Source organism: Hemiscyllium ocellatum, chromosome 8 (assembly GCF_020745735.1).
Source record: "Hemiscyllium ocellatum isolate sHemOce1 chromosome 8, sHemOce1.pat.X.cur, whole genome shotgun sequence".
In the NCBI taxonomy this organism is placed as follows: Eukaryota; Metazoa; Chordata; class Chondrichthyes; order Orectolobiformes; family Hemiscylliidae; genus Hemiscyllium; species Hemiscyllium ocellatum.
Genome location: NC_083408.1, coordinates 69,930,993 through 69,955,134, shown reverse-complemented (window position 1 = coordinate 69,955,134; position 24,142 = coordinate 69,930,993). Strand labels below are relative to the sequence as shown.

Below are 24,142 nucleotides of genomic sequence, written 5' to 3'. Positions count from 1 at the left end.
TGGTCCCAGAGAGATTTTGACCCCTTCTTGCCAACTTAGCAATTAAGTGTTGGGTGAGAAAGGTGTATGGTAATCTTTTTGACCTGTCACCAATTAAGATCCTTCAGAGGACAATTAACTGCCACCCATGGCTCTCACTCACCAATGGTCCTTCTCAACAGGCAAAAATGATTGGGAAACCAGAGTACCTGCTTGTCAGGTTTGTTGGGGAACTCCACTTAGCTCAAAACAAGCTCAGATAGTGGACAACAGCTGAAGTTCATCCCGTTGTCATTGCCCTCCAATTCCCCTAATACACCTCTCCAAACAACCTCCTCCCCATGAGAATGGAAAGAAAAGCACTTAGCTTCTTACTGTTTCAACCCCTAAACTCTGGGACTCCAGTGATAATCTGTACGAATTTGAAGCTGTTGGCCTCTGATTGACCAGCAGCTTCTGGTGAGGTAGGACATCGGTATCAAGGTTAGTGATCAAGGTATCCAGCTTGCCAGTTAGCTGATGGCTATTTGGAGTTTGATCTGAATTAGAAGGTTGGATCTGAGATAAGGTGGGGTGAGGTAGGGGGATGGACAGGAGAGGAAATGAGGAAACTGGTGAAATCCACATTGACCTCATGGTGTTGGAGGGTCCCAAGGCAGAAAATGAGGCGTTCTTCTTCAGACATCAGGTGGTTAGGGAGTGACGATAGAGGAGGCCCAGGACCTGCATGTGTTTGGCAGAGTGGGAGGGGGAGTTGAAATGTTTGGCCATGGGGCAATAGGATTAGTTGGTACAGGTTTCCTGGAGATGATCTCTGAAGTGCTCTGTGAGTAGGTGTCCAGTCTCCCCAGGGTAGAGCAGACCACATTAGGAACAACGGATACAGTAAATGACGTGTGGAAGAGTAGGTGAATCTTTGGGGCTCCTTTGGGGTTTTGGACAGAGGCAAGGGGGATGGTATGGGTGCAGATTTTACAATTCCTGCAGTGGCAGGGGAAGGTGCTGGGATGATCTCTAGGATTTTGAAGCTGCTGGCCTCTGATTAACAGCAGCTTCTGGTGAGGTAGGACATTGGTACCAACGTTAGTGATTCACTGAGATGGCCCAGGTGGGGGACATGGACCTGATAAGGGAGTCGCTGAGGGAACGGTCTTTATGGAAAGTGTATAGGGGTGTGGAGGGAAATGTATCTCTGATGGTGGGGTCTGTTTATAGGTGGCGGAAATGGCAGAGGATGATGCGATGTATGTTGAGATTGATGGGGTGGAAGATAAGGACTATGGGGGTTCTGTCCTTGTTGTGGTTGGAGGGGGGAGGTTCAAAGGCGGATGTGTGAGAAGTGGATGAGATGTGCTGGAGGGCATCAACCGCCATGTGGGAGGGGAAATTGCAGACTTTAAAGGAGGCCATCTGGTGTGTTCTGTGGTGGAACTGGTCCTCCTGGGAGCAGATGCAATAGAAGCACAGGAATTAGGAATAAGGGATAATATTGTTACAGAAAGCAGGTAGGAGGAGGTGTAATTGGTGAGTTTATAGAAGATGTCAGTGTTGAGTCAGTCAGTGTTGATTCGAGATGGAGAGGTCCAGGAATAGGAGGGAGGGATCTGAGATGGTCCAGGTGAACCTAAGGTCAGGGTGGAATGTGCTGATGAAGGTGATGAACTGTCCAACCTCAACATGGAAGCATGAGGTGGCACCAACGCAGTCATCAATGTAGTGGAGGAAAAGGTGGAGAATGATTCCGGTGTAACTGTGGAAGATGGACTGTTCTACATAGCCGACAAAGAGACAAGCATAGCTGGACCCATGCAGGTACCCACGGCTACCCCTCTCATCTGGAGGAAATGGGAGGACTCAAAAGGAGAAATTATGGAGATTGACGACCAGGTCAGCTGAACAAATGAGAGTCAGTGGAAGGGTACTGGTGGAGATGCCAGGAAAGGAAGAAACAGGGGGCTTGGATGTTTTCGTCATGGTGGATGGAGGTGTACAGGGACTGGAAGTCCATGATGAAGATGAGGCGCTGGGGCCCGGGTAAACGAAACTCTTGGACGAGGTGGATGGCATGGTTGGTGTCCCAATCTAGAGACGATGGGTAGGCTGGGGTAATTGAGCTTGTGGATCTTGGATAGGAAGTTGAACTGGGCAGAGCAGGGTTCCTGAACTATGAGTTTGGAAGGAGTGTGTGGGAGATCCCCTGAGGTGATGAGATTTTGTACTGTCTGGGAGATTATGATTTGCTACTGGGAAATGAGGTTGTGGTCGAGGAGGCAGTAGGAGGAGGTGTCTTCGAGTTGGCACCTAGCTTCAGTGTGTAGAGGTCAGTGCTAAATCTCTGCCTATCTGGTCAAACCTAGTTCTTGATGTCCTATTCCCAAATGCTCTGGTTCTGGGTACGCAGTTGCGTTTTCTTCATCAGAAAACAGAAGTTATACTAGTATTAATTTCAGAGTAGACTGGTTTGCAGACAAACGTGATGCTCAGTTTCCACATGTGTAAGACATCAAGTTGATAAAAAACGTCTGAAATACTTTTGCTCAATCATTAGCTGAAAAAAGCTGATTTGGTGAATCATATATTATACACTTATGGTGTAAAATACAAAGAAAAATCAGTGAAGTGAAATAACTGAAAACAAAAGTTCATCTCGTCAGTACCCGAGTTCTCTCCAAACACTATTTAAACACTCTTTTAAAGTAACCCACAAATATCTCAGTTGGTTGTTTAAGTATCACAAATGAAGCTGATTTTGGAGAAAAGTTCTTAATACAGTTTCACAGATTTCCATTTGTGCTGCTTTGAAGTAGTCATCTGGGTTTACCACATTTGACTCTAAATTATTCTGATCTTTCTCAATACAGTATACAGCTATTTGGGGTTAATATGCTCTGATCTGTATAATTTCTACACTTCCTTATCAAAGTCATTTTTACCTTATTTTGTGGTGACCAAATCTAAACACAGCATTCTCAGCTGCAAACTGACTTAGCAAAACACTTGTAAACTACCATACCACATTTCCAGTTCGATATTTATTAACTCCTTCTTTGCTACATTCTGTAGTCACTTAAAATTACCACATTTAGATGCAGGGAAATGTTAGTTCATGGCTCCTACTGAGCACTTGATTAAATGAGCAATGGTATTCCTTCACTGTTGAAAATGATAAAAGCACTGTAGCAGCTGAAGTAAGTTTCTGTTCTAGATCCTTTTACAAATATCCTTGCTCCTTACTTCTAATGCGTGAGATTGTTGCTTGGAGAGAAAACAATTCACATAAACACATGCACACCTCATGAGGTACATCCCTTCCCAATAACCCAGTCTGATAATCAACTTGGCCGTAGTTTATCATTTTTAATAACTTGAACTTTTGACTTTATAAAAAGAGGTAAAGGAAATTAGGCCCTTCATTCCTGAACATTGATTCTCCTGCTCCTCAGATGCTGCCTGACCTGCTGTGCTTTTCCAGCACCACTGTCTTGACTCTAATTCTTTGGTTGTTAGGTTAAATCCGGAGCACCACAACTTGAAAAAGTTAATTTTTTTGGAAAAGGTGCAGAGAAAATTCACTGGAAGGATTAGAGACGCTGGGGGATTAAATAAATGAGGAGAGTTGGGAAACAAAGGACACAGATTAAAGAAGGTTAAGTGACAAAAGCTTAAGAGTGGAAGCAAAAATAAACTTTATTTATGCAAAATTTTAAATATACACACAAAGATGATGTTCCAAGATTAAAAATCAAATGCCAATGAACTGTGCTTACAGGTACCTTGCTGTCAGTCAGGTTAACAAACATTTGGGCACCAACACAACCATACTCTTAGATTTATCTATTATTAATAGGATGTTGTTTTCTAAAGTACAGGATGATGGGTAAAATGCTGATGCTACAAATTCAAGTTACATTTTCCTGTAAAAATAATTAAGCACAGGAACATTGCTAACAAATGTCAAAATAATAAACTGTACAAATCATTTGTGTGTGGAAATAATGGGTAATAAAAGAACACAAGAAGAAACATACAAGTTTCATTTAATAACTATCTTTTCAGGAATCTTCCATATTTTGCACATGACTAGACAAAGACACCAGCTGCTACATGTATCAAATACAACTCACAAACAGCAACACAAACCAGGAGCCCTCTTAGTTTGCTTCTCACAAGATACAATCAACTGATTCTACATCAAATTTTCACTTCTGCAGTAGAGTGAGGGGATGAACAGGGAGATGTACAACATTTCAACACTACGATTGCCATAACTGTAAGGGCTAACATTTTTCAGACTGTTAACTGGTTGAGTTCATAGTGTTTTTGTCAAAATAAGATCAAAATCGAGTCAATCCTTGGCAGGGTATTGGCTTCTGGACAGAGAAAATGTCAGAAGGGAAAGTTGGAATCTGATGTTTGTTCTACATTATAGATGTAAAATAAAACACTTGTAAAACAGAGTGTCCTTTGCTGGCTAATTCTACAATTTGAGACACCTTCAGTAGCATGTGTAGTGCTGGAAAAGCACAGCAGGTCAGGCAGCACCCAAGGAGCAGGAGAATCGATGTTTCGGGCATTCCAGCACTACACTCTCGACTCTGATCTCCAGCATCTGCAGTCCTCAATTTCTTCTGGTCCTTAAAGCACTGTACTCTAATATTGTCTTACCTCTCACCTGTAATAACTTAAGATTTCCTTTATTTTAACCCTCAGTACCCTTTCATATCCCCTTTTAGCTCTGCTAATTTCCCCTTAAAGTTCCATCTTGCACATTTTATCGACCTCTAGGGCTTCTGTTGTTTTTTATCTTCCAAATACCTTTTTTTTCTTATTCCAATGCAGTATATCCTTTGATATCGAGTTCACAGGATTTTATGGTACCAGCCTTTTTCTTTGTTGGAACATGCTAATCATGTTTTCTCCTTATTTTCTTTTTGAATTCATCCCACTGTTCTGAGACAGGTTTACCTGAAAGTATCTGCTCCCAGTCAACTCTGGCCAAATCATATCAAGTTGTATTAAAATCAGCCTTTCCTTGGTTGAGGACTTTGATCGTTGTCAGCAAAATGTCCTTTTTAACCACTTTCCAGCTTTGTTACCAAAAATTAAATCCAAGACCTTAGATTAGATTACTTATAGTGTGGAAACAGGCCCATTCGGCCCAAAAAATCCACACGGACCCGCCGAAGCGTAACCCACCCAGACCCATTCCCCTACATTTACCCCTTTATCTAACACTACGGGCAATCTAGCATGGCCAATTCACCTAACCTGCACATTTTTGGACTGTGGGAGGAGCACCCAGAGGAGAATACGCAGACACGGGGAGAATATGCAAACTCGACACAGAGTCGCCTGAAGCGGGAATTGAACCCGGATCTCTGGCGCTGTGAGGCAGCAGGGCTAACCACTGTGCCACCATGCCACCCACTAACTTTCCAGTTACTAGAATGTACAACAATAAAAATAAAAATGAAACTGCAAAAGTCCACTGAAGAGTTACAGTTCAAATATCAGAGATATGGCTATTGTAGCCAGTCCTAGAGCCTGAGTTAAATACTGTGTGTGGATCTCACCTTAAATGATGAGCAGTACAATCAAATTAATTAAATAATTAATTATTTAGACGATAAGATCTATGTCTTTGGTCTAAATAATTATTACCATTTGCACGGCCTGAAAATGATGTTCTACCTGAAATTCATATTTCTCCATGTAATGAGATCAAAAAGCTAACAACAACATTAATTGAAAAGTTGCTCATTTGAAAATTATGTAAAGCAGTTTTGCTCAAGCACACATTAAAAATAGAATACTGATCTCATCATTCTGCAGTATGTTTGAACTCAGAAATACTTTTATGGAACATGCAGAATTGTCCAATGATATTCTGGGCATAGTGCCCATTATTGCAGTCTCTGTCCTTCTCAAAAACTCCAAAACTGTTTACAGCTAGTGCAATAAAGGCATTCAAAGTTCAGGGAAATTTATCCCAGCACTGAAGCTTTCTAATGTTGCAATTAAATCAAAGTTTCATTGAAATGGATTTTTCTCACTTCATTTTCATTATTACGTACTTGTAAAGCTGCAAACATCATCATTTCCTCCTCTGTGCATTCAATTTCTTCCAGAAGAATGCACCATTTAGCTTGTTCAAAAAGTTGGTTGATTCTCACTGCATCATACTGAAATATCAATGTTTAGAATTACCACAACTTTGTAGAAACATTGTGAGATAGTACAAAAATTCAGAAACTATAATAAAGACTGTCACTGCAGATATTGTTCTTTTTTAAAATAGATAAATGCTCAATTAGTAGTTTAACAGCACTTCAAATAGAAATCATTGAAGTTATCCCATTGTAATATGCAGTGCCACCATGAAGCTACTACATGCAGTATCGCCATAGAAGCATTGATTGTAATTACAGCAAATATTGTCCTACAATTTCAAAGATTTATACTCTAAATAAACAGACTATGCAAAACCAGAAATGAGTTGTCACATCTTAGTTACAATGGTTAAGTGCTGGATAATGGAGTTAATAAACTATAATCTGCACATTGATACATAGGTCAATATGGTGTTGTAATCAAACTTGCAATATTGCTACGTACGTTTCAGGGTTTTAAATATAAACATTGCAACACAATTTGGCACAAGCTAGTCATAATTGGCTTTTCAATGATACTGAATAATAAATGTTGCTATATTGTTGCAAAATTTGGAAAACACTTCATGAAGAAAAAAAACTTCAAAATGGTATTTCTCTCTGTAAACTCGTACCTTTGGGTTTAAATCAAAAAAACTGTAATATTTGAATCGGAGCATTAAAACATCATTGTCTTTAACATCTTGCTCCATCAGGGACCTTGATGAATCTAACCATCTAAAAGAAAATATGGAGAAGTTAAAAATAAGAGTGTACAAGATTGAACTTTATACTTAAAATTGCATTTGAAAGAAAGATACAAAAAATCTCAACTTGCCCTTTATTCATTTTTGCCTTATCAAGGAGAGACTGCGGTTTGAAAAGCTGTGCCAAAATATCTGGAGAGGTGATTGGCTGGCTCACCGCAAGAACACTAGGATTGCCTTCAGACAGAGGACTGTCACCGAACCAAGCTGATGTCGGGGAAAGTGGACTACCATCTCTTGAATCATATGTTGGTGTCATTGTCTTGCTATATAATCCGGGGCTTGAGTAAATACTTCCTGAAAGGAGAAAGATTGAAAAAATATATAATTTTATGGTTAATTGCCAGTTTGGGTACTGGTAAGGTGCACATCTGCAGAATCAATAACATAATTTTTTATGTAACTGTTTTACTTTGTGTTTTTCATAACACGAAGTACCTATAGTTATGTATTGTACAGCAATACATTTAATCATGAAGTTTGATAAATTGGGAGCTTACCTTTTGATGGACCAATATAAAGAACATCAGAGCCTACAGAAGAGGAAAACAGAGGAAATGAGAAGGGTAAGAAGAGCACAGAACAAGCAAGGCATAGCACAGTGAACAGGCAGAGCAAAGTGAGTAAGCAAGCAGAGCAAACAACATGCATCAAGAGCTTGGCCAATGATAAGGACAATTTACACAAATTAACTTAACGGTACCATGGATTCATCGTGTCTCCTTTATACAGAGCTTGATTCATCGTCAACAACAGTAAAATAATTAGTGAACCTTCAGATGTCAAAGATAACAACAGCACTGTCTGGAGGAAGTGCACACTGAAATCTTGTAACAGTGAAACAAAACAAAATCCCAAAGTTAACAAATGAACATGGCTTTATGGCATACATGTTTGGTTTTGGCACATGCCATACATTTTTCAGATAAATTGAGGCGTCCACTATTTGATGAAAGCCCAAATGAGTGAGGATTTGGAGATGCGGTTTTTGTTAACAATGGTGATAGCTAGACAATATGCGTGAGCAATGTGACTGAAATAAAATCTCCAAGACAGCAAAAGAACTGCAACTATTATTGCAGGGACTTATAATACTGGACTGAATACGAACATTTAAATGACTAATAGAAATACATTTCACCGAATTGAAGACGGCAAAAGACATGGTGAATTGGTTTCAATTAAATAAAGTTATCACATTTCACAAATTTCATATTACATATAATTTAGCAGTAGAAGTTTGACAGAAGGAGCAGAATATCATTTGAGGATTTCTCCCAGGAAAATTGAAGGAGACTATTTGGGCTTGATTACAATTTTATTGGGAAATCTTTTCTTCTTATATTATAAATGCACTCTATCTTGTTGATCTGCCAATCAGATGATGGGCTCACCAAATTACCAATGAGTTACAAACCCCACTTTAATTTCAGCCATTTTTAAGAGTGATAATATCTTCTATTATAAATGCAAGTTTATTTTCAAAAAATAACTTGATCCATTTCATTTGCTGGGAGTTTTAAAAAATGCTTGAAGATTATCAAAGATTCTATAAAAATATGTAACTAATACAGTGCTATAACCAAATCGCTACTAATGCATTGATCCTGTACATCTGAGTGGCAGTAATCTTCATTGGTATACCTTATTTGATCAGCAAAGTCTTTGTTGTGTATGACCATCATGTTCCCAGAGGGGAAATTCCTTTGAGATTCCATTGTTCCTATTAATAAGTTTCCTACTCGTTAGTGTAAATTTTTGATATTAAGATCTGTCATTATAGTGGAGCAGGGGAAGCAATGGTACCAGAACTGATAAGTGACTACAGGCATGACATATCAACTCTTTTCATAAATACTGCCAGAATAATCTAGTGTTTCCAGCATTCTACTTTTATTTAGAGATTGCCATTATCTATAGCACTTTGCTTTAGTGTTGTTCTGATGCACATGCTACAGAGGGCCCTCACCAGGTTAACTCTGAAGAATTTCAGTACTTTTTTTTCCCTATGACTACCTCCATTCTTAGTCCTTTAGGATCACCTTTGCTTTCACATGAATCATCTGAAGTGACTGCAGTGTCAATGAAAATTTAATGGGGATAGATTCCTGACCCAATTTCTTGTGGTCATTGCAGGGGGCTGGAGAGAAAGTATCTCAGAAATCTGGTGAGACTACTTTGGTCAGCAATGTGAGAAGACAAATAGTATGTTTATTACAATACCAACACCACCAATGTCTGAATAACAGTTATCAAGTCAATGTTTGGGCAAAGCTTGTACTTTTGCAGAGGTTACAGGAATCAGTTTAATAACTCTACCAGTGTTTGCCTTTCATTTGACAGTAAACATGTGTCAGATTTTTTACTGCAGTTCTTTTGCCCAGAAGTTAAGTAGCAACACCTTTGATTGACTCATTTTTGACCAATGCCATTGGTTGCACTGCATGCAAAATTTTTAATCTAGTGCACTCTTCATCAACTCTTGCACACTAATTAATTAGAACATTGCACATGGAGTGTATTTTATCATTATAGAGGAGAACCAGTGTCAGCTTAAAATTTGCTTTCTTCAAACAAGAGGTTCATTCCATTATCTTTACTTACACATAGCAGAACATCGCAGATTTGCTTAAGTAGATACAGAGCTTTGATTACCAGCGCCAGAATGCCAATTAAAAACTTCAATTATTGGAAAGAACCAATGTCATTTTCTGCTTTTTACTGGTTATAAAGTAGAAAGTCAGCCTTTATGCAGAAAAATAGTCTAGAGTGGTAATATCAGTGCATGAATGGTTAAAGCATCTTTGTGTTATTCCTCAGTTCTACTAGGAGATACCAATTCCATCAAAAACAATATCACATGAAGATTACGTGTACAAATTCTGATATCATAACCAGCCAAGGCTAAAATGAAAGTCTCACAACAATTGCCCTATACAAAGCCCAAGTTATGCTACAGTATCTCCTAAACTGGTCTAATTTCCCTCACCAAAAATTGATAATCGAGCTGTCATTGCAGAAACTGCATTATTCTTAGGAGATAGTCTTCTGTAGACCTTGAACTCTGAGCAATCGATGCACTCTTTCAATTCTGGCCTTGGGTGCATCCCAACTTTAATTACCTCACCATTGACAACTATGTTTCTTTGACGAAGCTGTTGATCATTGCACTATAGAAATTTAACAGCTGTATTGCTTCCAACCTATGTGCATCAATGATGTCAAAATCCATGGATGTGGAGCCCATACATGGAAAGTCCTGTTTAAGCTTCTATTGTACAGTATATGCAGTTAACAAAAACTGCTTTCACCAATATGGTTGCTGACTCACTTCTGTGAAGAATACACAGATATCAACCCTAATATTATTACATTAATCTGCCCTAATATGTCCCCCTACTATCTGGTGTCAGGCTTTGTCACTGTTTCTGAGAAGTGCTTGGGCTGTTTTGCTTTGAAGCTTATAAAAATACAAATTATACTGCATTGACGTTTACCAATTTCAAATGAAATAGTGTGACTGTGGAGCTCAAGCATGCAATTTAAATAGTGTAACACCAAAATATGCAATTTATGTGGGCCTTTCAGAAGGGCTCCCCAGGACACAATGGAGTTTAAATCCTGTTACTTATATTTAATTTAGACAAGGACATTTTGCCTTTATTGGTTTTAACATAAACCAGGATTTAAAGTTAAAATTATTACTTTTCTTTAAATCTTTCGAAGTCATATCTAACATGGTGAAAATGCCAGAATTTGTCAGGAATCATAAGTCCCAATGATGAACCTGACATCTCAAATTTTCAGTCAGGATTGTGGCCGAGCAATGATTCATACAGGGGGAGCTTGTGGTAACCAGCTGCTTCCATGGAAGCAGGGTTTTGGAATCCCTGGAGTGTGGAATCAAGAGCGCAAAAATTAGACCAGGAGAGAGCAAGGTAAAAACAATGACTGCAGATGCTGGAAACCAGATTCTGGATTAGTGGTTCTGGAAGAGTACAGCAGTTCAGACAGCATTCAAAGTGCAGCGAAATCGACGTTTCGGGCAAAAGCCCTTCATCAGGAATAAAGGCAGTGAGCCTGAAGCATGGAGAGATAAGCTAGAGGAGGGTGGGGGTGGGGAGAAAGTAGCATAGAGTAGGAAATGACCTGGGAGTCACAGTACTGTTCTCTGTATTTCTTTTAGATAGTTAGCCAGATATTCCTCTAGACAGCTGGGGAACACCAACAGATACGGCTGCAAGACACCTGCAGGGATCTTTTAGTTGGGTGTCCCGTATCCCTGGTGGGAAAAGAGGCTGTGCGTTGGGTGCCCGTCAGGACAGTTAACTGTGAAATCTGTATATACATGAGCATAAATTCATTGAAACTGACAAACATATCAACAGGCACTAGCAAGTAGTGTCTAGAAGTCTCAAATTTAGAGGTAGTCATTGATCAGAAAGTGAATTGGACCATCTTATAAATACTCTAGTTACAGAGGTTGAAGCTTCTGTGGCAAGTAACGCACTGCATGATTCATTGAAATCTGTCACAATCTGAGTGTGTGATGGAATACTCTCCATAGACCTGGCTGATTGCAGCTTGAACAATACTCAAGAAGCTTGACACCATCCAGGACAAAAAACCCACCTAAGTGGCATCTCATCTAACTTTCAACATTCATTCCCCCTGCCATCAATGCACTGTGGCAACAATTTACCAAGATAGCATTTTCTAAACCCATAGAAAGACAAGGAAGGAAGATACATGGGAACACCACCAGCTACAAGAATCCCTCCAAATCACTCATCACCCTGACTTGGAACAAAATTAGTGGTCTTTCACTGTCACAGAGTAGAATTTTTGGAGTTCTCTCCTTAGTGCACCGTGGGTGCCGCCAAACCAAGGATTACTGCAGTTTGAGAAGGCAGCTCATCACCACCTTTTCAAGGGTAATTAGGGATGGTCAATAAATGCTGGCCTAGCCAGCCACGTCTGTGTTAGAACAAGGAATGAAAAAAAGCCACAAGAAAAGAAAATGTACCTCTTTACTTAAATGTCTATAATGCCCACTATTCCATTGACAAAATCACTGTTGTTCACCAAAGAACAAAAACAGAAGCTGCTGGAAAAGCTCAGCAGGTCTGGCAGCATCTGTGAAGAGAAATAAAAGTTAACGTTTCGAGTCTGGTGACCATTCCTTAAAACTGATGGTAGCTAGGAAAATGGTGGTTTATTTGCACAAAATAGGGTGGAGGGAGGGGTAAGTAATAAACAATAGTTATAGATAGAGCCCAAAGAAAGAGAACTACAGTTGGACAGACAAAGGAGTTGATAATGATCTGGCTAGCAGGGTTAATAGCTGAAAATAGCTAAGAATAGATAGTGTGTACTGAAGAACCTAGATTATCTGAAAGACACGGGCAGGGAGTATTTTGTTCACGTAATTGAATTTTTGGATAATCGTATGCTGGATAACACAGTTTAGCCAATCATTGGGAACTTGCAATCTTCTTCGGATAATCCAAAATTCAGCTCATTGAATGCCGGAAAATCGAGGTTCCTCTGTAATGGCAGACTATGTGATAACAAGGCCTGGTGGTAGGGGGCAAAGGACATGGAAGAGTTTAGGTCCTAAAATTATTAAACTCTACATGGAGTCCAGGAGGCTGCAGGGGACCCAAATGGAATATGAGGTCCTGTTCTTTCAGCTTGCACTGAGCTTCACTAGAGTACTGCAGTGGAGTACTCTAGTAAGTACAGACAGATGCTTGCTATTGGGAACAGGATGGCGTGTTAAAGTGGCAGGCAGCTGGAAGCTCGGTCTTTTTTTGCAGGCGAAGCACAGATTGGGCAACTGCTTCATTTCCCCAGTGTAGAGGAGAGTACATTGTGAGCAGCGAATGCCGTACACCAGATTGTGAGAAGTGCAGGTAAAGTCCTGAAAGTCCTGCTTCACCTGGAATGTTTGTTTGGGTCCTTGAATACTGAGGAGGGATGAGGTAAATGGTCAAGTGTTACATCTTCAATGATTGCAGGGAAAGGTGTTGTGGGGGGTGTTAGGAATGAAGGAAGGGTGGATCATGGGATCCCAGATGGAACAGTCCCTGCGGAAGGCAGACAAGGGGAGACTGGAGGGGGTCTGTGTCTGGTGGTGATATCTTGCTGGAGGTGACATAAATGGCAGCTGTTGATCATCTTGTAGATGCTGGTGGGATGGTACACAAGGACATGGGGAAAGTGAGGGCTGCAGATGCTAGAGACCAGAGTTGAAAAGTGTGGTGCTGGAAAACGCAGCAGGCCAGGCCAGCATCTGAGGAGCAGGAGGATCGACGTTTCCAGCATAAGCCCTTCTTCAGGAATGAGGCTGGTGTGCCAAGCGGGCTGAGATAAAGGGGGGGGTGCTGGGAATAAGATAGGTGGAAGGAGATGAGGGCGAGGTTGATAGGCCGGAGAGGGGGTGGGGGTGGAGAGGTCAGGAAGAAGATTGCAGATCAAGATGGCGGTGCTGAATCCAGGGGTTGGGACTGAGATAAGGTGGGAGGGGAGGGGGAAATGAAGAAGCTGGAGAAATCTACATTCATCCCGTGTGGTTGGAGGGTTCCTAGGTGGAAGATGAGGGGTTCTTCCTCCAGGCGTTGTGTGGCCAAGGTTTGGCGATGGAGGCGGCCAAGGACCTGCATGTCCTTGGTATAGTGGGAAGAGGAGTTAAAGGACATGGGGAACCCTATTGCTGTTGCAGGAGGGAAGAGAGGGGGTCAGAAGCAGAAGTGCGGGAGATGGGCCGGATCCAGTTAAGAGCCCTATCAACAACGGTGCTGGGGAATCCTTGGTTGAGGAAAAAGATGGACATTTCAGAGGTTCCCTTGTCAATGCTGGTCTCATCAGAACATAAGCAACAGAGGTGGAGGAACAGGGACAATAGAATGGAATCTGGGAGAATGGACTAGTTTACTGCAAGGTTTTGTTCTTTGAATAAGAAGCAACACTACTGAACGGTTTACTACCATTGCAACATGATTACTGTATTTATAAAAAAAACTCCTGCAAAACCTGTAAGAAAATTCAAGTTTTGAAAAATCATTCAAACAGTGAGCTGAGGAAGGAGGTTGTGAAATTGGGAAAGATGTTTTTGCTTAAATCTTTACTTTTAAATTTAACATGCTTCTCCAGGCAGACTTTCTCCCCAACCCACATCAAGGAACACATGTACGGTCTTCCAGCTGATTGGCACAACTTTCACAATGACCAAATATCCAACTTGTGGGCAGCAGCTTTTGAAGGTTGGGATTATAGAGCCAGGACTACTTCTGATTTGGGGCCACAGAACCTGCTCAGAAGGTTGATTGTCTAGAATGACTATAATGAATAAAATTAAATTTTATTTTACATGTTGGATAGAATTTCCAGTACTAAATCTTGATCTTGAAGGCAAAAAATTATCCCTTCCAATTACCATTCGTCTTTCTCCACAGACTCGCTTGCAACTTATTTTGTAATTAATTACATAATTACATGCAAGCTATCTCCAATTTCCTCTTCCCAAACAACCAAAGTGAACTAACTGGAGACAGACAGACATCTTTGCACAGTTGGGGAAGGCAGCATAACATAGGCAACATAGGTAAAAACAAGGACTGCAGATGCTGGAAACTAGATTCTAGATTAGAGTGGTGCTGGAAAAGCACAGCAGTTCAGGCAGCATCCGAGGAGCAGGATGTCAAAGCTTGAAAAACCATTAAAGAAAATTACCCATTACCTTCCTTCTCTCTCATTTAAAATCTTGATTACATTGTGTGGAATGTGAAAGTTGGCTTTATTTGAACATTGAATCCTAAAAGCATTCCCACATCTGCATGCTAACAAACATGGTTCAGAATTCAGAAGATTCAAGCCTGCCCTTCATCTGTGTTTAGAGTAGATGGCAAATTGTTCACACCTTACTCTATTTGCACAATCAGCTTTTGTTCAACAAACTCACACTATTAAATACCCCCAAATTCAAACTGGTTTACTGCAAGATTCTGTTCTTTGAAAAAGAAGCAACACTACTGAACTGTTTACTACCATTGCAACATGATTACTGTATTTATATAAAAAAAATTCCTGCAAAACCTGTAAGAAAATTCAAGTGCCGGTGTTAAGCAAACAGTTGACTTCAAAATTTAACAGATGAAATTAATATTAATGAGTTAAATGAAAGAAGGAACTTTTGAAAACTAGATTTTTTAAAAAAAAATCACATGACAAAGCTACCATCTGACTTTTGTATGACCTAAACAGGCGGAACATCCAAACACTGTAGTAATTTTAAATATTTAGGACATCCAAGGTCATAGTTATGGATCAGGAAGGAAGTTAACCCATCTGGATTGTTTCATCCAGGGTCATCTTATTTAAGAAAACCAGCATGGATTGAAATCATGTTTTAAGTAACAATTTGAGATTTTAGATGCAGCAAAGGGAAAGAGCTGGTGTGGCATACACAGACATCTAAAACCCCAGAAGGCATTCTAAAGTAGTGCCACATTATAGGTTAATCAGGAAAGTTGAGGTCCATAGAGTATAACGAGCAGTGGTGACTTGGATATAAAGTCAGTCAAATGACAGGAAACAAAGTAGTAGTAATCTGACTGGGAAGGTTAGCTGTGGGGTTCTTCAGAGGACATTAGTATGACTATGTGCAAATTTTCTTTATCTACATTAGTAACCTTGACTTGGGTGTAGAGAGCACAATACAAAATTTGAGATGAGCTGCAAGTATCTTGAACTTGATAGAGATAGATTTTAAAAGGACACAGTCAAACTGATGGATTAGGCAGAAGGCTGCAAAATCTACTGTAAAGAAATATAAAGTGATAAATTTTGATTGAAAGCACCACAAAATACAAGGATACAATTCCAAAGGAATGCAGGAGCAGTCAGATCTACAGATCTGGATTATATGTGCCCAAATTGTTGTTGAACTGCCCTGCTACCTTCAAAGTGTCAATAAGACGTAATAGTTACTATGCTTTATTGGAGACTTGGGATCAAGCTTTTATTCAGGCAGAAGAACTAGATAGGCCAGCTCCTATTGTTGCTGCTTGAACTGCTAATCTATGCTATTTTTATGGTGGCTGAAGGGCTGAGCTGAAGTTGGATTGCCACCTCCCAAAGCAGGAAAAGATGGAGGATATAGGACTGTTTCTGTTCAGTGGGATGCCAGCTCAGTTCAATACATGTGTTGGACACCCATGACCTCACCAAATCATTTGCACAACCAAACAAACACTCATGGCCACCAACCCTATATCCACAACGGTCAGATCTCATGAGTCCTGCAAGTATACTGGCAAATCTTGGAGATGCTCATGAAATTGCTTCCTGAGATCCTCACCTTGCCATGTGTCTCCCATTCACTGATTCTCCCTCTTGTGTGCTGTTTCTGTTTTCTGAACCATCATTGCAAGTGAGAACTGGTGGGAGGAAATGATGTGGGCTGCACTGTGGACATTTGGGAGGGAAATGGAGAATGAGGATTAATGAGCAGTCCACAGGTAAGAAAAGGGGTACAGTGAATACCACTGCTTCAGGCATTGGATAAGCCGGTGGTTATTACCTACATTGCTTCTACTACTTCAGTGCCTTGATGGTCAATTTGAGCAGGTGATTTATATGTGACGACGGCATTTAAAAAAAAGGTTGTTAGTAGGATGTGGGCATCAGTGGTTGGGCAAGTAATTATTGTTCATCCCTAATTTTCTGGATAAGGTAGCTAGGAGTTGCTTTCTTGAAATGCTACCATCCTTGGGAATTCCAGGATTTTGAGCCAGTAGTAGTAAAGGTAGTCAAAATAGTTTTAAGTCATGAAGGTATGTGGCTTGAAGGGAACTTGCAATTAGTGGCCATTTCCATGTGGGGGCTACAACCTTTGTCCTTCCAGGTAGTACAAATTTGGGGTTTGAAAGCTACTGATGAAGGAGCAGTCGTAAATTACTGCAGTGCATCTTCAAGATGGTATACATGGCTGCTACGGTGCATTTGTGGTAAAGGGCTGAAGTTGGTGTATGAAAATGTCAACCAATTGGACTTTGTCCTTGAAGCATTTACCAAAGGGTGCAATGATCAAACTTTGTTATAAAGACAGCATCCCACTAGCTTTAAATGTTCTGTACTGGTTGGAAAAAATTAACATCATGTACATATTTGACTCTTTTAGCTTCATCTTTTATAATTTCACCACCAATCCAGAAGTTGTCTGCAGTACATTTTTTTTCCCAACGCACTTGCTTAATTTTCATTTTGTTGCCCACAAAGAGACATTTTTCAACATGTTCTGGAATTTCCAAGCTCTTTTCCAAATCCACTGTCCCTCCCTCATTCGACATTAGTTGCTATGTTACTATTTCTTGCAGTTTCTGATCCCCAAGGAACTCAATAAATTTGCTCAAATTTGGAGACCCAGTTTGTTTCCTTACTTTGCCAAAATTTTGCTTCATATATGTAGTTGACAATTTCCGAAGTGGCTGGGCAAGTTTAACATTTCAGACAAACTACATTGTCTAAAATGTCCAGTGACTACAAAACATGTCATGAAGGACAGCTATATGGAAGTTTTCATTCACAATAATCTTCAACCTATACGCTTGCAAAGAAAAAAAGTGTCTCACGTTGCTCCATTTTGCTTGTTCTTAACTTCTTTTTCCATTTGAGACGTTTCAGAATCTTCAAAACATTTTCATTTTGAAAGTAGCATGGTCATATATTTCAACAAGAACAAGGATAAACTGTTTCAAGTGACACATAGGTTGGCAAACAGAGGACACAGCGTTAACAGAACTTAAAGAAATTCTGTTCATGCAGCTAGTTGTGATGATATGGAATGTACTAAGTTCAAAGGATTTTGGAAGCAGCTTCCACTGTAATTTCAAATTCCATTCCTGAAAAATTAATTCCCGAGTTGAAAAATCAACATTGATTACCCATTCCAGATTGTCTTTGGGAAGTCAGCTTTCTTTTTGAATCCCCGATGTTCATGAAGTGAAGGTACTCCAACAATGCTGTTAGGATCCTTAGATGACAATATATGCTAAAGTTGGAGGGTAATGTACAAAGAATAGGTGTTTATAGAATAGACAACTCTATCAAATGGACAAGGCAGACACAATGGAGCAGAATGGTAAGAATAAAAAAAGCAGGCAATTCAACTCACTAAAACTGCTCTGCTATTCAACCAAATCAGAGGCGGTCTGAATGTGGTCTTAATTCCAGTTCCCTGCCTGTGCTCCATTAATATAGACACATCTTTTGATCTACAATGAAGTCTAACTCAAAACATCATCCTCATATATTCAAGGCATCTAAAATATGAATTTGAAATGTCACTGACAGGACAAAGATTATATATTAATCTTGAACTTTTTCTAAAGAATACTTACTAAAGTCAAGATACTGGAAACAGTAAGGAAAAATGCTTCATTTGCAAAAAACAAAAGAACACAAACTGCTTGAGTGGAGATGTCACATCTGCAACACTTCCAGTGAAAAGTCAGAGTCCAGCTTGTGAATGTAATAAAGCTACTGGATTTGAACAGTCAGGAAGAAGGAGATAATTTGCTTGAGAATCAAGAACTTTCGTGCCTTTTTCTGAAACTCCTTTCAAAGTTTTGAGAGTTCAAAACAGTCTGCAAAAGCTCATCAGAAGAAGAAACCGAGGACTGCAGATGCTGGAGATCAGAGTCCAGAGCATGGCGCTGGAAAAGCAGGTCAGGCAGCGTTCAAGGAGCAGGGAAATCAATGTTTCGGTCATAAGCCGAACAGGATGTGCTGTGCTTTTCCAGCACGACACTCAACTGCAAAAGCTCATCGCTGCATCCATAGAATCCCTATAGTGTGGGAACATTCGGCCCAACTAGTTCACACCGACTCTCTGAAGAGCATCTCCACCAGACTCATCCCCCTTACCCTATAACTCTGCTTATCCCATGGATAATCCACTTAATCTGCACATTCCTGGACAATTTAGCTTTGCCAATCCACCTAATCTGCATATCTTTGGACTGCAGGAAAAAACTGGAGCACCTGGGGGAAACCCACACAGACACAGGGCAAACGTGCAATCGCCAGTTGCCAGAGGTTGGAATTGTACCTGGGTCACTGGTGCCGTGAGTCAACAGTGTTAATCACTGAGCCACCATGCTGTGTAAGTGGGACTTGCTGAAAGGGAATGTGAAAACTCCATACTGAACCCAGGAAAGTTAATTCAGCCAGACATAACCAATTCAGGAAGATATCGCAGTGCCAACAGTTTGTAAGCAAAGTGAAGTTAGCTATAGGACACAATCTGGGCATTATCATTTTCTCTACATTTAATTGTCACTTGGTTAAAGTACTTTTAAGTACTCTGCAGAGTTTTCATTATTTCCCACATCACACTAGGGAAGCAAGGGTGATAGTGGGTTAGCTTTCAAGAAAGGTACTTGTATATAGCTTAACAGTTTGAATCTTTTGTCAATAATAAACTGTACATGGTTGTATGAATAAGTTCTGTTTGCAATAAACTCACTATTTGTTACTTAAGGAACCTGTTTGACTGGTTTCAGGCATAGATTTATATAGTTGGTATAACTGAATGTCATTTCTCTTTTTAAATTCAACTTTGTTCTGATCATAGGAGGATCCTAACTCAGTAGTAGTGAATATATTAAATAAACCACTGTCCAAGGTTAACAGTGGAACAGAATTTCAAAGACTAACAGCCCTCAGAAGAAATTCAACCTCACCCAATCTCAAATGGGAGTCTCCTTATTTTTAAACTGTGTCTCCTAGTTCTAGATTCCCTAATGAGGGGCAAAACTCTCTCAGCATATACCCCATTAATCTCCTTCAGAATCTTGCAAGTTTCAAAAGGGTTGTTTGCATTCTAAATTCTAGCAAGCATATGGGTCCAACTTTTCCTCATTAAAAAAAAACTTCATTCCAGGAATCATTAGAGAACTTTCTCTGAATTGCTTTCAATGCAAGAATGTCTGTCCTTAAGCACGGAGAGCAAAATGGCACACAGTACTCTAAGTGCAAATTGCCCTGTACAGTTTCAACAAAAGTTCTCTACTTTGATACTTCATTGTCCTGGAAGTAAAGGCTAACAGTTCATTCGCCTTCCTAATTACTTGATACACCCACAAAAGATTTTCTAAATCATCTGAAGGATACACTGGTCTCTCTGCATGGGAGCCTTCTATAGTCTTGCATATCTTCCCACATTATACACCTATTCCAAATTATTGACCACTCACTCAAGCTAGCCACTGTAACTTCTTCAGCTGATTGGAAAGGAATCCAGAAGAACTTTATCCACACTGTGGCTGCTGGTGTACACGCAACTGTCCCTGATAGCTCTCAGTTGGCGGGCAGTAGGAGCATCAGTGAAGTCTGAAACTCAAGATCACAAGGAACCGTGCTGCACAATTCTGTGATTCATTCTTGTTGATTAGAAGGCTCCAGGCAATAAACTGAACTTAATATAGACAGTATGTACTGTGAAAAGTTGCAGCAAAACAAAGTAGCTTTCAATTTTGTATCACTATGAGTCAGATTGAATACTCCCTATTTCTTTCATGTCAACATAAAAAATATTCATGTTGCACATTAATTACAAGCATGATTTGAATACAGATTACAGGAATTGCATATACAAAAATGACAAACTATTTTTCATTAGAGTTAAAATATTAATACATTAGGGGCATTTAAATAACTCTTGGATAGGCACATGAATGACAGTAAAACGTAGAGTACGCAGGTTAATTTGATCTTAGAGTAGGATAAAAAGGTCAGCACAACATCGAGGGCCAAAGGGCTTGTACTGTGCTGTACTGTTCTATGTACAGTCAATAGGGACGAGGTGGTCCCATTAGCTCTTTATTGTTCAATTTCTAGTAATGTTTCTGCTGCAAGGTTCTCATACTGGCATTTAATAAAGGATACATGAAACTATTTCCAGGCCCATAAACCTAACAAGGAACTAGACCTTTTTTTGAGGGGCAATCCATTACAGTTAAGAGTCTTCCAAATAGCTAAACAGAAATATCCATCCATCCATAATCTGTGGGAGGGTCCCACAGAAACGTTTTCCATTTATCCATGTCCAGAAGACTTATGTGCCTTCAAGTTCGTGTCAGCAACTAATGGAATTTTTAAAGTAGTGCTTGCAATTTTCTTTCCAGTTTGTAACTCACTAACTTTAAGGCATGAAGTTTCACCGGGCAGTTCCTGTGCTGACAGGTCTGTTCCTTCAGGTCTAAAGGAGTTGGATTTATCAGCTAACTTCAGTGTGTGGAACTATAGATGTGCTTGGATGCCATTAGTGCAGTGTTAATTTGGGCCTGAGCTTTCATTGATAGGCATGGAATTTTAAACTCACCTCAATCCCTGAGAGACTATGCTTCCATCCAGTAAAACAAAATATTCAACAAATTGTCGTCAGTCAGATAACTGAGATGGATTTAAGCTTTCAATATTAGGTCAACAAATATATATAACTTCTCATAAGTGAGACAAGACAGTCCACAAAAAGGCATGCTCAAGTAGCCTGCCATCATTCTGACATGACCTAGTTATACAATCCAGCAGGAAAACTGGACCCAGCTTTGTTCAGGTACAGGCCATCCGAACAGTTCCCATTTTTTCCATTATTGGTGTCAGTGTCCTAGGAATCAAAACCCATTGCCCCTCACCAACCTTTAAGTCATACATTCATCTCTCTTGCTTACGTTATGCCTATTTCCTTGTGGATTTGGTAATAGCCCAAAGATTATTACATTTGAGGTTCTGCTTTTTAAAACTTATGCTCCTAGTGCTCATACTCTGTGAGTAGATCACAACCATAGGATCCTGTCTCATCCCACTCAAAAGTTCTTCTTCAGTTCATAGAAATAATTTGTATAAGAATTTAGGAGGCATGGTTAGTAAGTTTGCAGATGACACCAAAATGGTGGTATAGTCGATTGTGAAGGTGGTTATTCTAAGGGGCGTGACTGCCTCCTGGACTAAATATCCAGGTGATTTTCCCTCTCTTTGATGTATTGCAATAACTGCAATTCAAATACTAAGCAGAGCTGCAGTCATGTTTGTTCTGGTTCACATTGGTACCCAGAGATTTTTAAATCCTGCAGTCACAATATATCTGTCCTGACACCTGTTTACTAGTTCCAGGAAGGCAGCTCCATGGGCAAATCAGTAGGACTATTGCCTAGGACTATAACCAGAATAGAATTGCAAAGCCCTCTCAAAAAACTTCTTTAACCATTAACAAGTAGTTGGAGTCAAGTGCATATCCCATGAACAGCGATCAGACATTTTCTCAGAAGTTCTCTGACAGCAACTTCAATCAACTATTAGCAACAGACCTGGAAATGAAGAGAGCAACACAGATTTCAGTATTGCTGCCCTATTAATTTCCATGCCCTAACTCTCCCGGTGCACGTTCTACCATCACTACACATAGTATCCAATAGTGATTCCCACCAGTCTTCAATTCTACGCTATGAGAAATTCCAAAATCCACCATCAGCTTGTTTTTATATACAATGTCCATTAGGAAGAATGCATAAAAACTTAAGATATGAATGTGAATGAAGCCTCAGCAACAATGATTAGCAAGTCTTTATTGAAAGAAGTGGACTTGATTTTAATAAATTTCAAGAATTTAACTTGAGTTTTAAAAGACACAAAAATGTTTAGCAATTAATTATTGACAAAGCATTTTCAATTCTGAGATGTTACCATCCAAACCTTTTCAAAGTATGCATCTTACACTGTCTTATTGAAGGTCCATTACTGAAACTCAACAAGTAATCTCCATGTAGTTTAAAATAACTCTGTTTAATTTTGTCAAAAACAATGTGCCCTGCAATTGATGGTCAGTAAAAGAAAAAGAAATTATTCATTCTATAGCATGATTGATACCGGGTTAAATTAGCTTATTTTTTTTTTCTGCAATTCACTTCGTATACTATATATGGAAGAAAAAAAAAGAACCACACAGTCTGGTCTCTAGCAATTACGTAATATCACGTGAGTGGATACACAAAGCATTAGTAATGAGATTTGATATATTTCCTAATGCAGCCTTTGAAATAACAGTTCTAAAAGTTTTCAGGGATGACCAAACTTGCAAACCATTAGTGCAGGCCTTCATTTTATGATTATTATCGAATTTAGCAAAACAAAACATACAAATACATAAAAAATATTGTTCTAATATTACAAGAGATTATCACCATCATGTAATGTTAGCACTGAGGTACATATTTTATATGTAGTTTTTAAGAACAGCTATTGAGTCAGAGGTATACAGCACAGAAACAGACCCTTTGGCCCAACTTGTCCAAGAGGCTGAAGAAAATAAAATCCAACCACTTTATAGATACACTGTCATCATTGGTACGTGGAGAAGACCATTATTCAGTAATAAACTAACTTTTTGGTTGAAAAATTAAAATTTTTAAAGTTTATTGTGAGAATTTGGGCAAGATTTGTCAGTAACAAGTTCTCTTGAACAAAGTGGGTATACTTTCACCCATACGGATTAATTTTGAAATGTGTTTATGGAAGAAGGCAACTTCTTCCTGTTTAAAATTGCAGCAGTACAAATAAAAGGCTTCAAATTTTGCTAACTCCTAACAAGGGACTCCTCCACTTCTCAGCTCACGCTTAGGACCGATACACAATGGACTGGATATTATATGCGCTGCCAGGATGTTCTTGGCAGGAATAGAGGTTATGTAAAGTAAGTTCCCAGCCCATAACTTTTAAGTGCATCTTACAGCTCACCACCATAATACAGAGGATGGAGGGGTGCTAGAATCAACTCACCAACATATAAATAAAACTCAAGTGACCCTCCCAATACAAAAATATGCCGATGTGCGCAGTTGGGAGAAGTGAACATCCTGCTTTGAAATGCCTACATGAAGAAAGGAATGAAGGAAGGGAGACACCTGATAGAAAGGGGAGCCCTTTAAGCACTGGGGTCACCCCACAAGACATAACCCATCCATCCTTCCCCACCATCTGCCCAACAGAACTTAATCCCCCACCTTATCCCAGCTCCATGTTCCTTCCCCACCGTAAAGACAAGACTCACCTTTCTGAGGCAGCAATGATGCAATGACTGTGCCTAGTATTGACATGTTGTATTACCAAGTGCAGCTGGCAGCTCCCGATGCCAGAGTTGCCTCCTGAGCGAAGTTAAGGAGTTCTGCAATTAATCAAATTAGCCCA

The 24,142-nt window shown here is 39.7% G+C and overlaps 1 protein-coding gene across 6 annotated transcripts in view; it reads right to left on the bottom strand.

The window, feature by feature from the left end:
- fermt2 (FERM domain containing kindlin 2) overlaps positions 1-24,142 on the bottom strand; it is a 149,995-nt gene that overhangs the window by 46,930 nt on the left and 78,923 nt on the right. For 4 of the 6 annotated variants that reach the window (XM_060829157.1, XM_060829155.1, XM_060829158.1 and 1 more), the window contains exons 5-8: positions 7,396-7,428; positions 6,967-7,192; positions 6,764-6,866; positions 6,054-6,161 (exon numbers count right to left, since the gene is read on the bottom strand). In XM_060829157.1, coding sequence (XP_060685140.1) covers positions 6,054-6,161; positions 6,764-6,866; positions 6,967-7,192; positions 7,396-7,428 — 470 coding nt within the window. The remainder of the gene's footprint in view (positions 1-6,053; positions 6,162-6,763; positions 6,867-6,966; positions 7,193-7,395; positions 7,429-24,142) is intronic. The other 2 variants (XM_060829159.1, XM_060829160.1) reach the window with 1 other exon arrangement.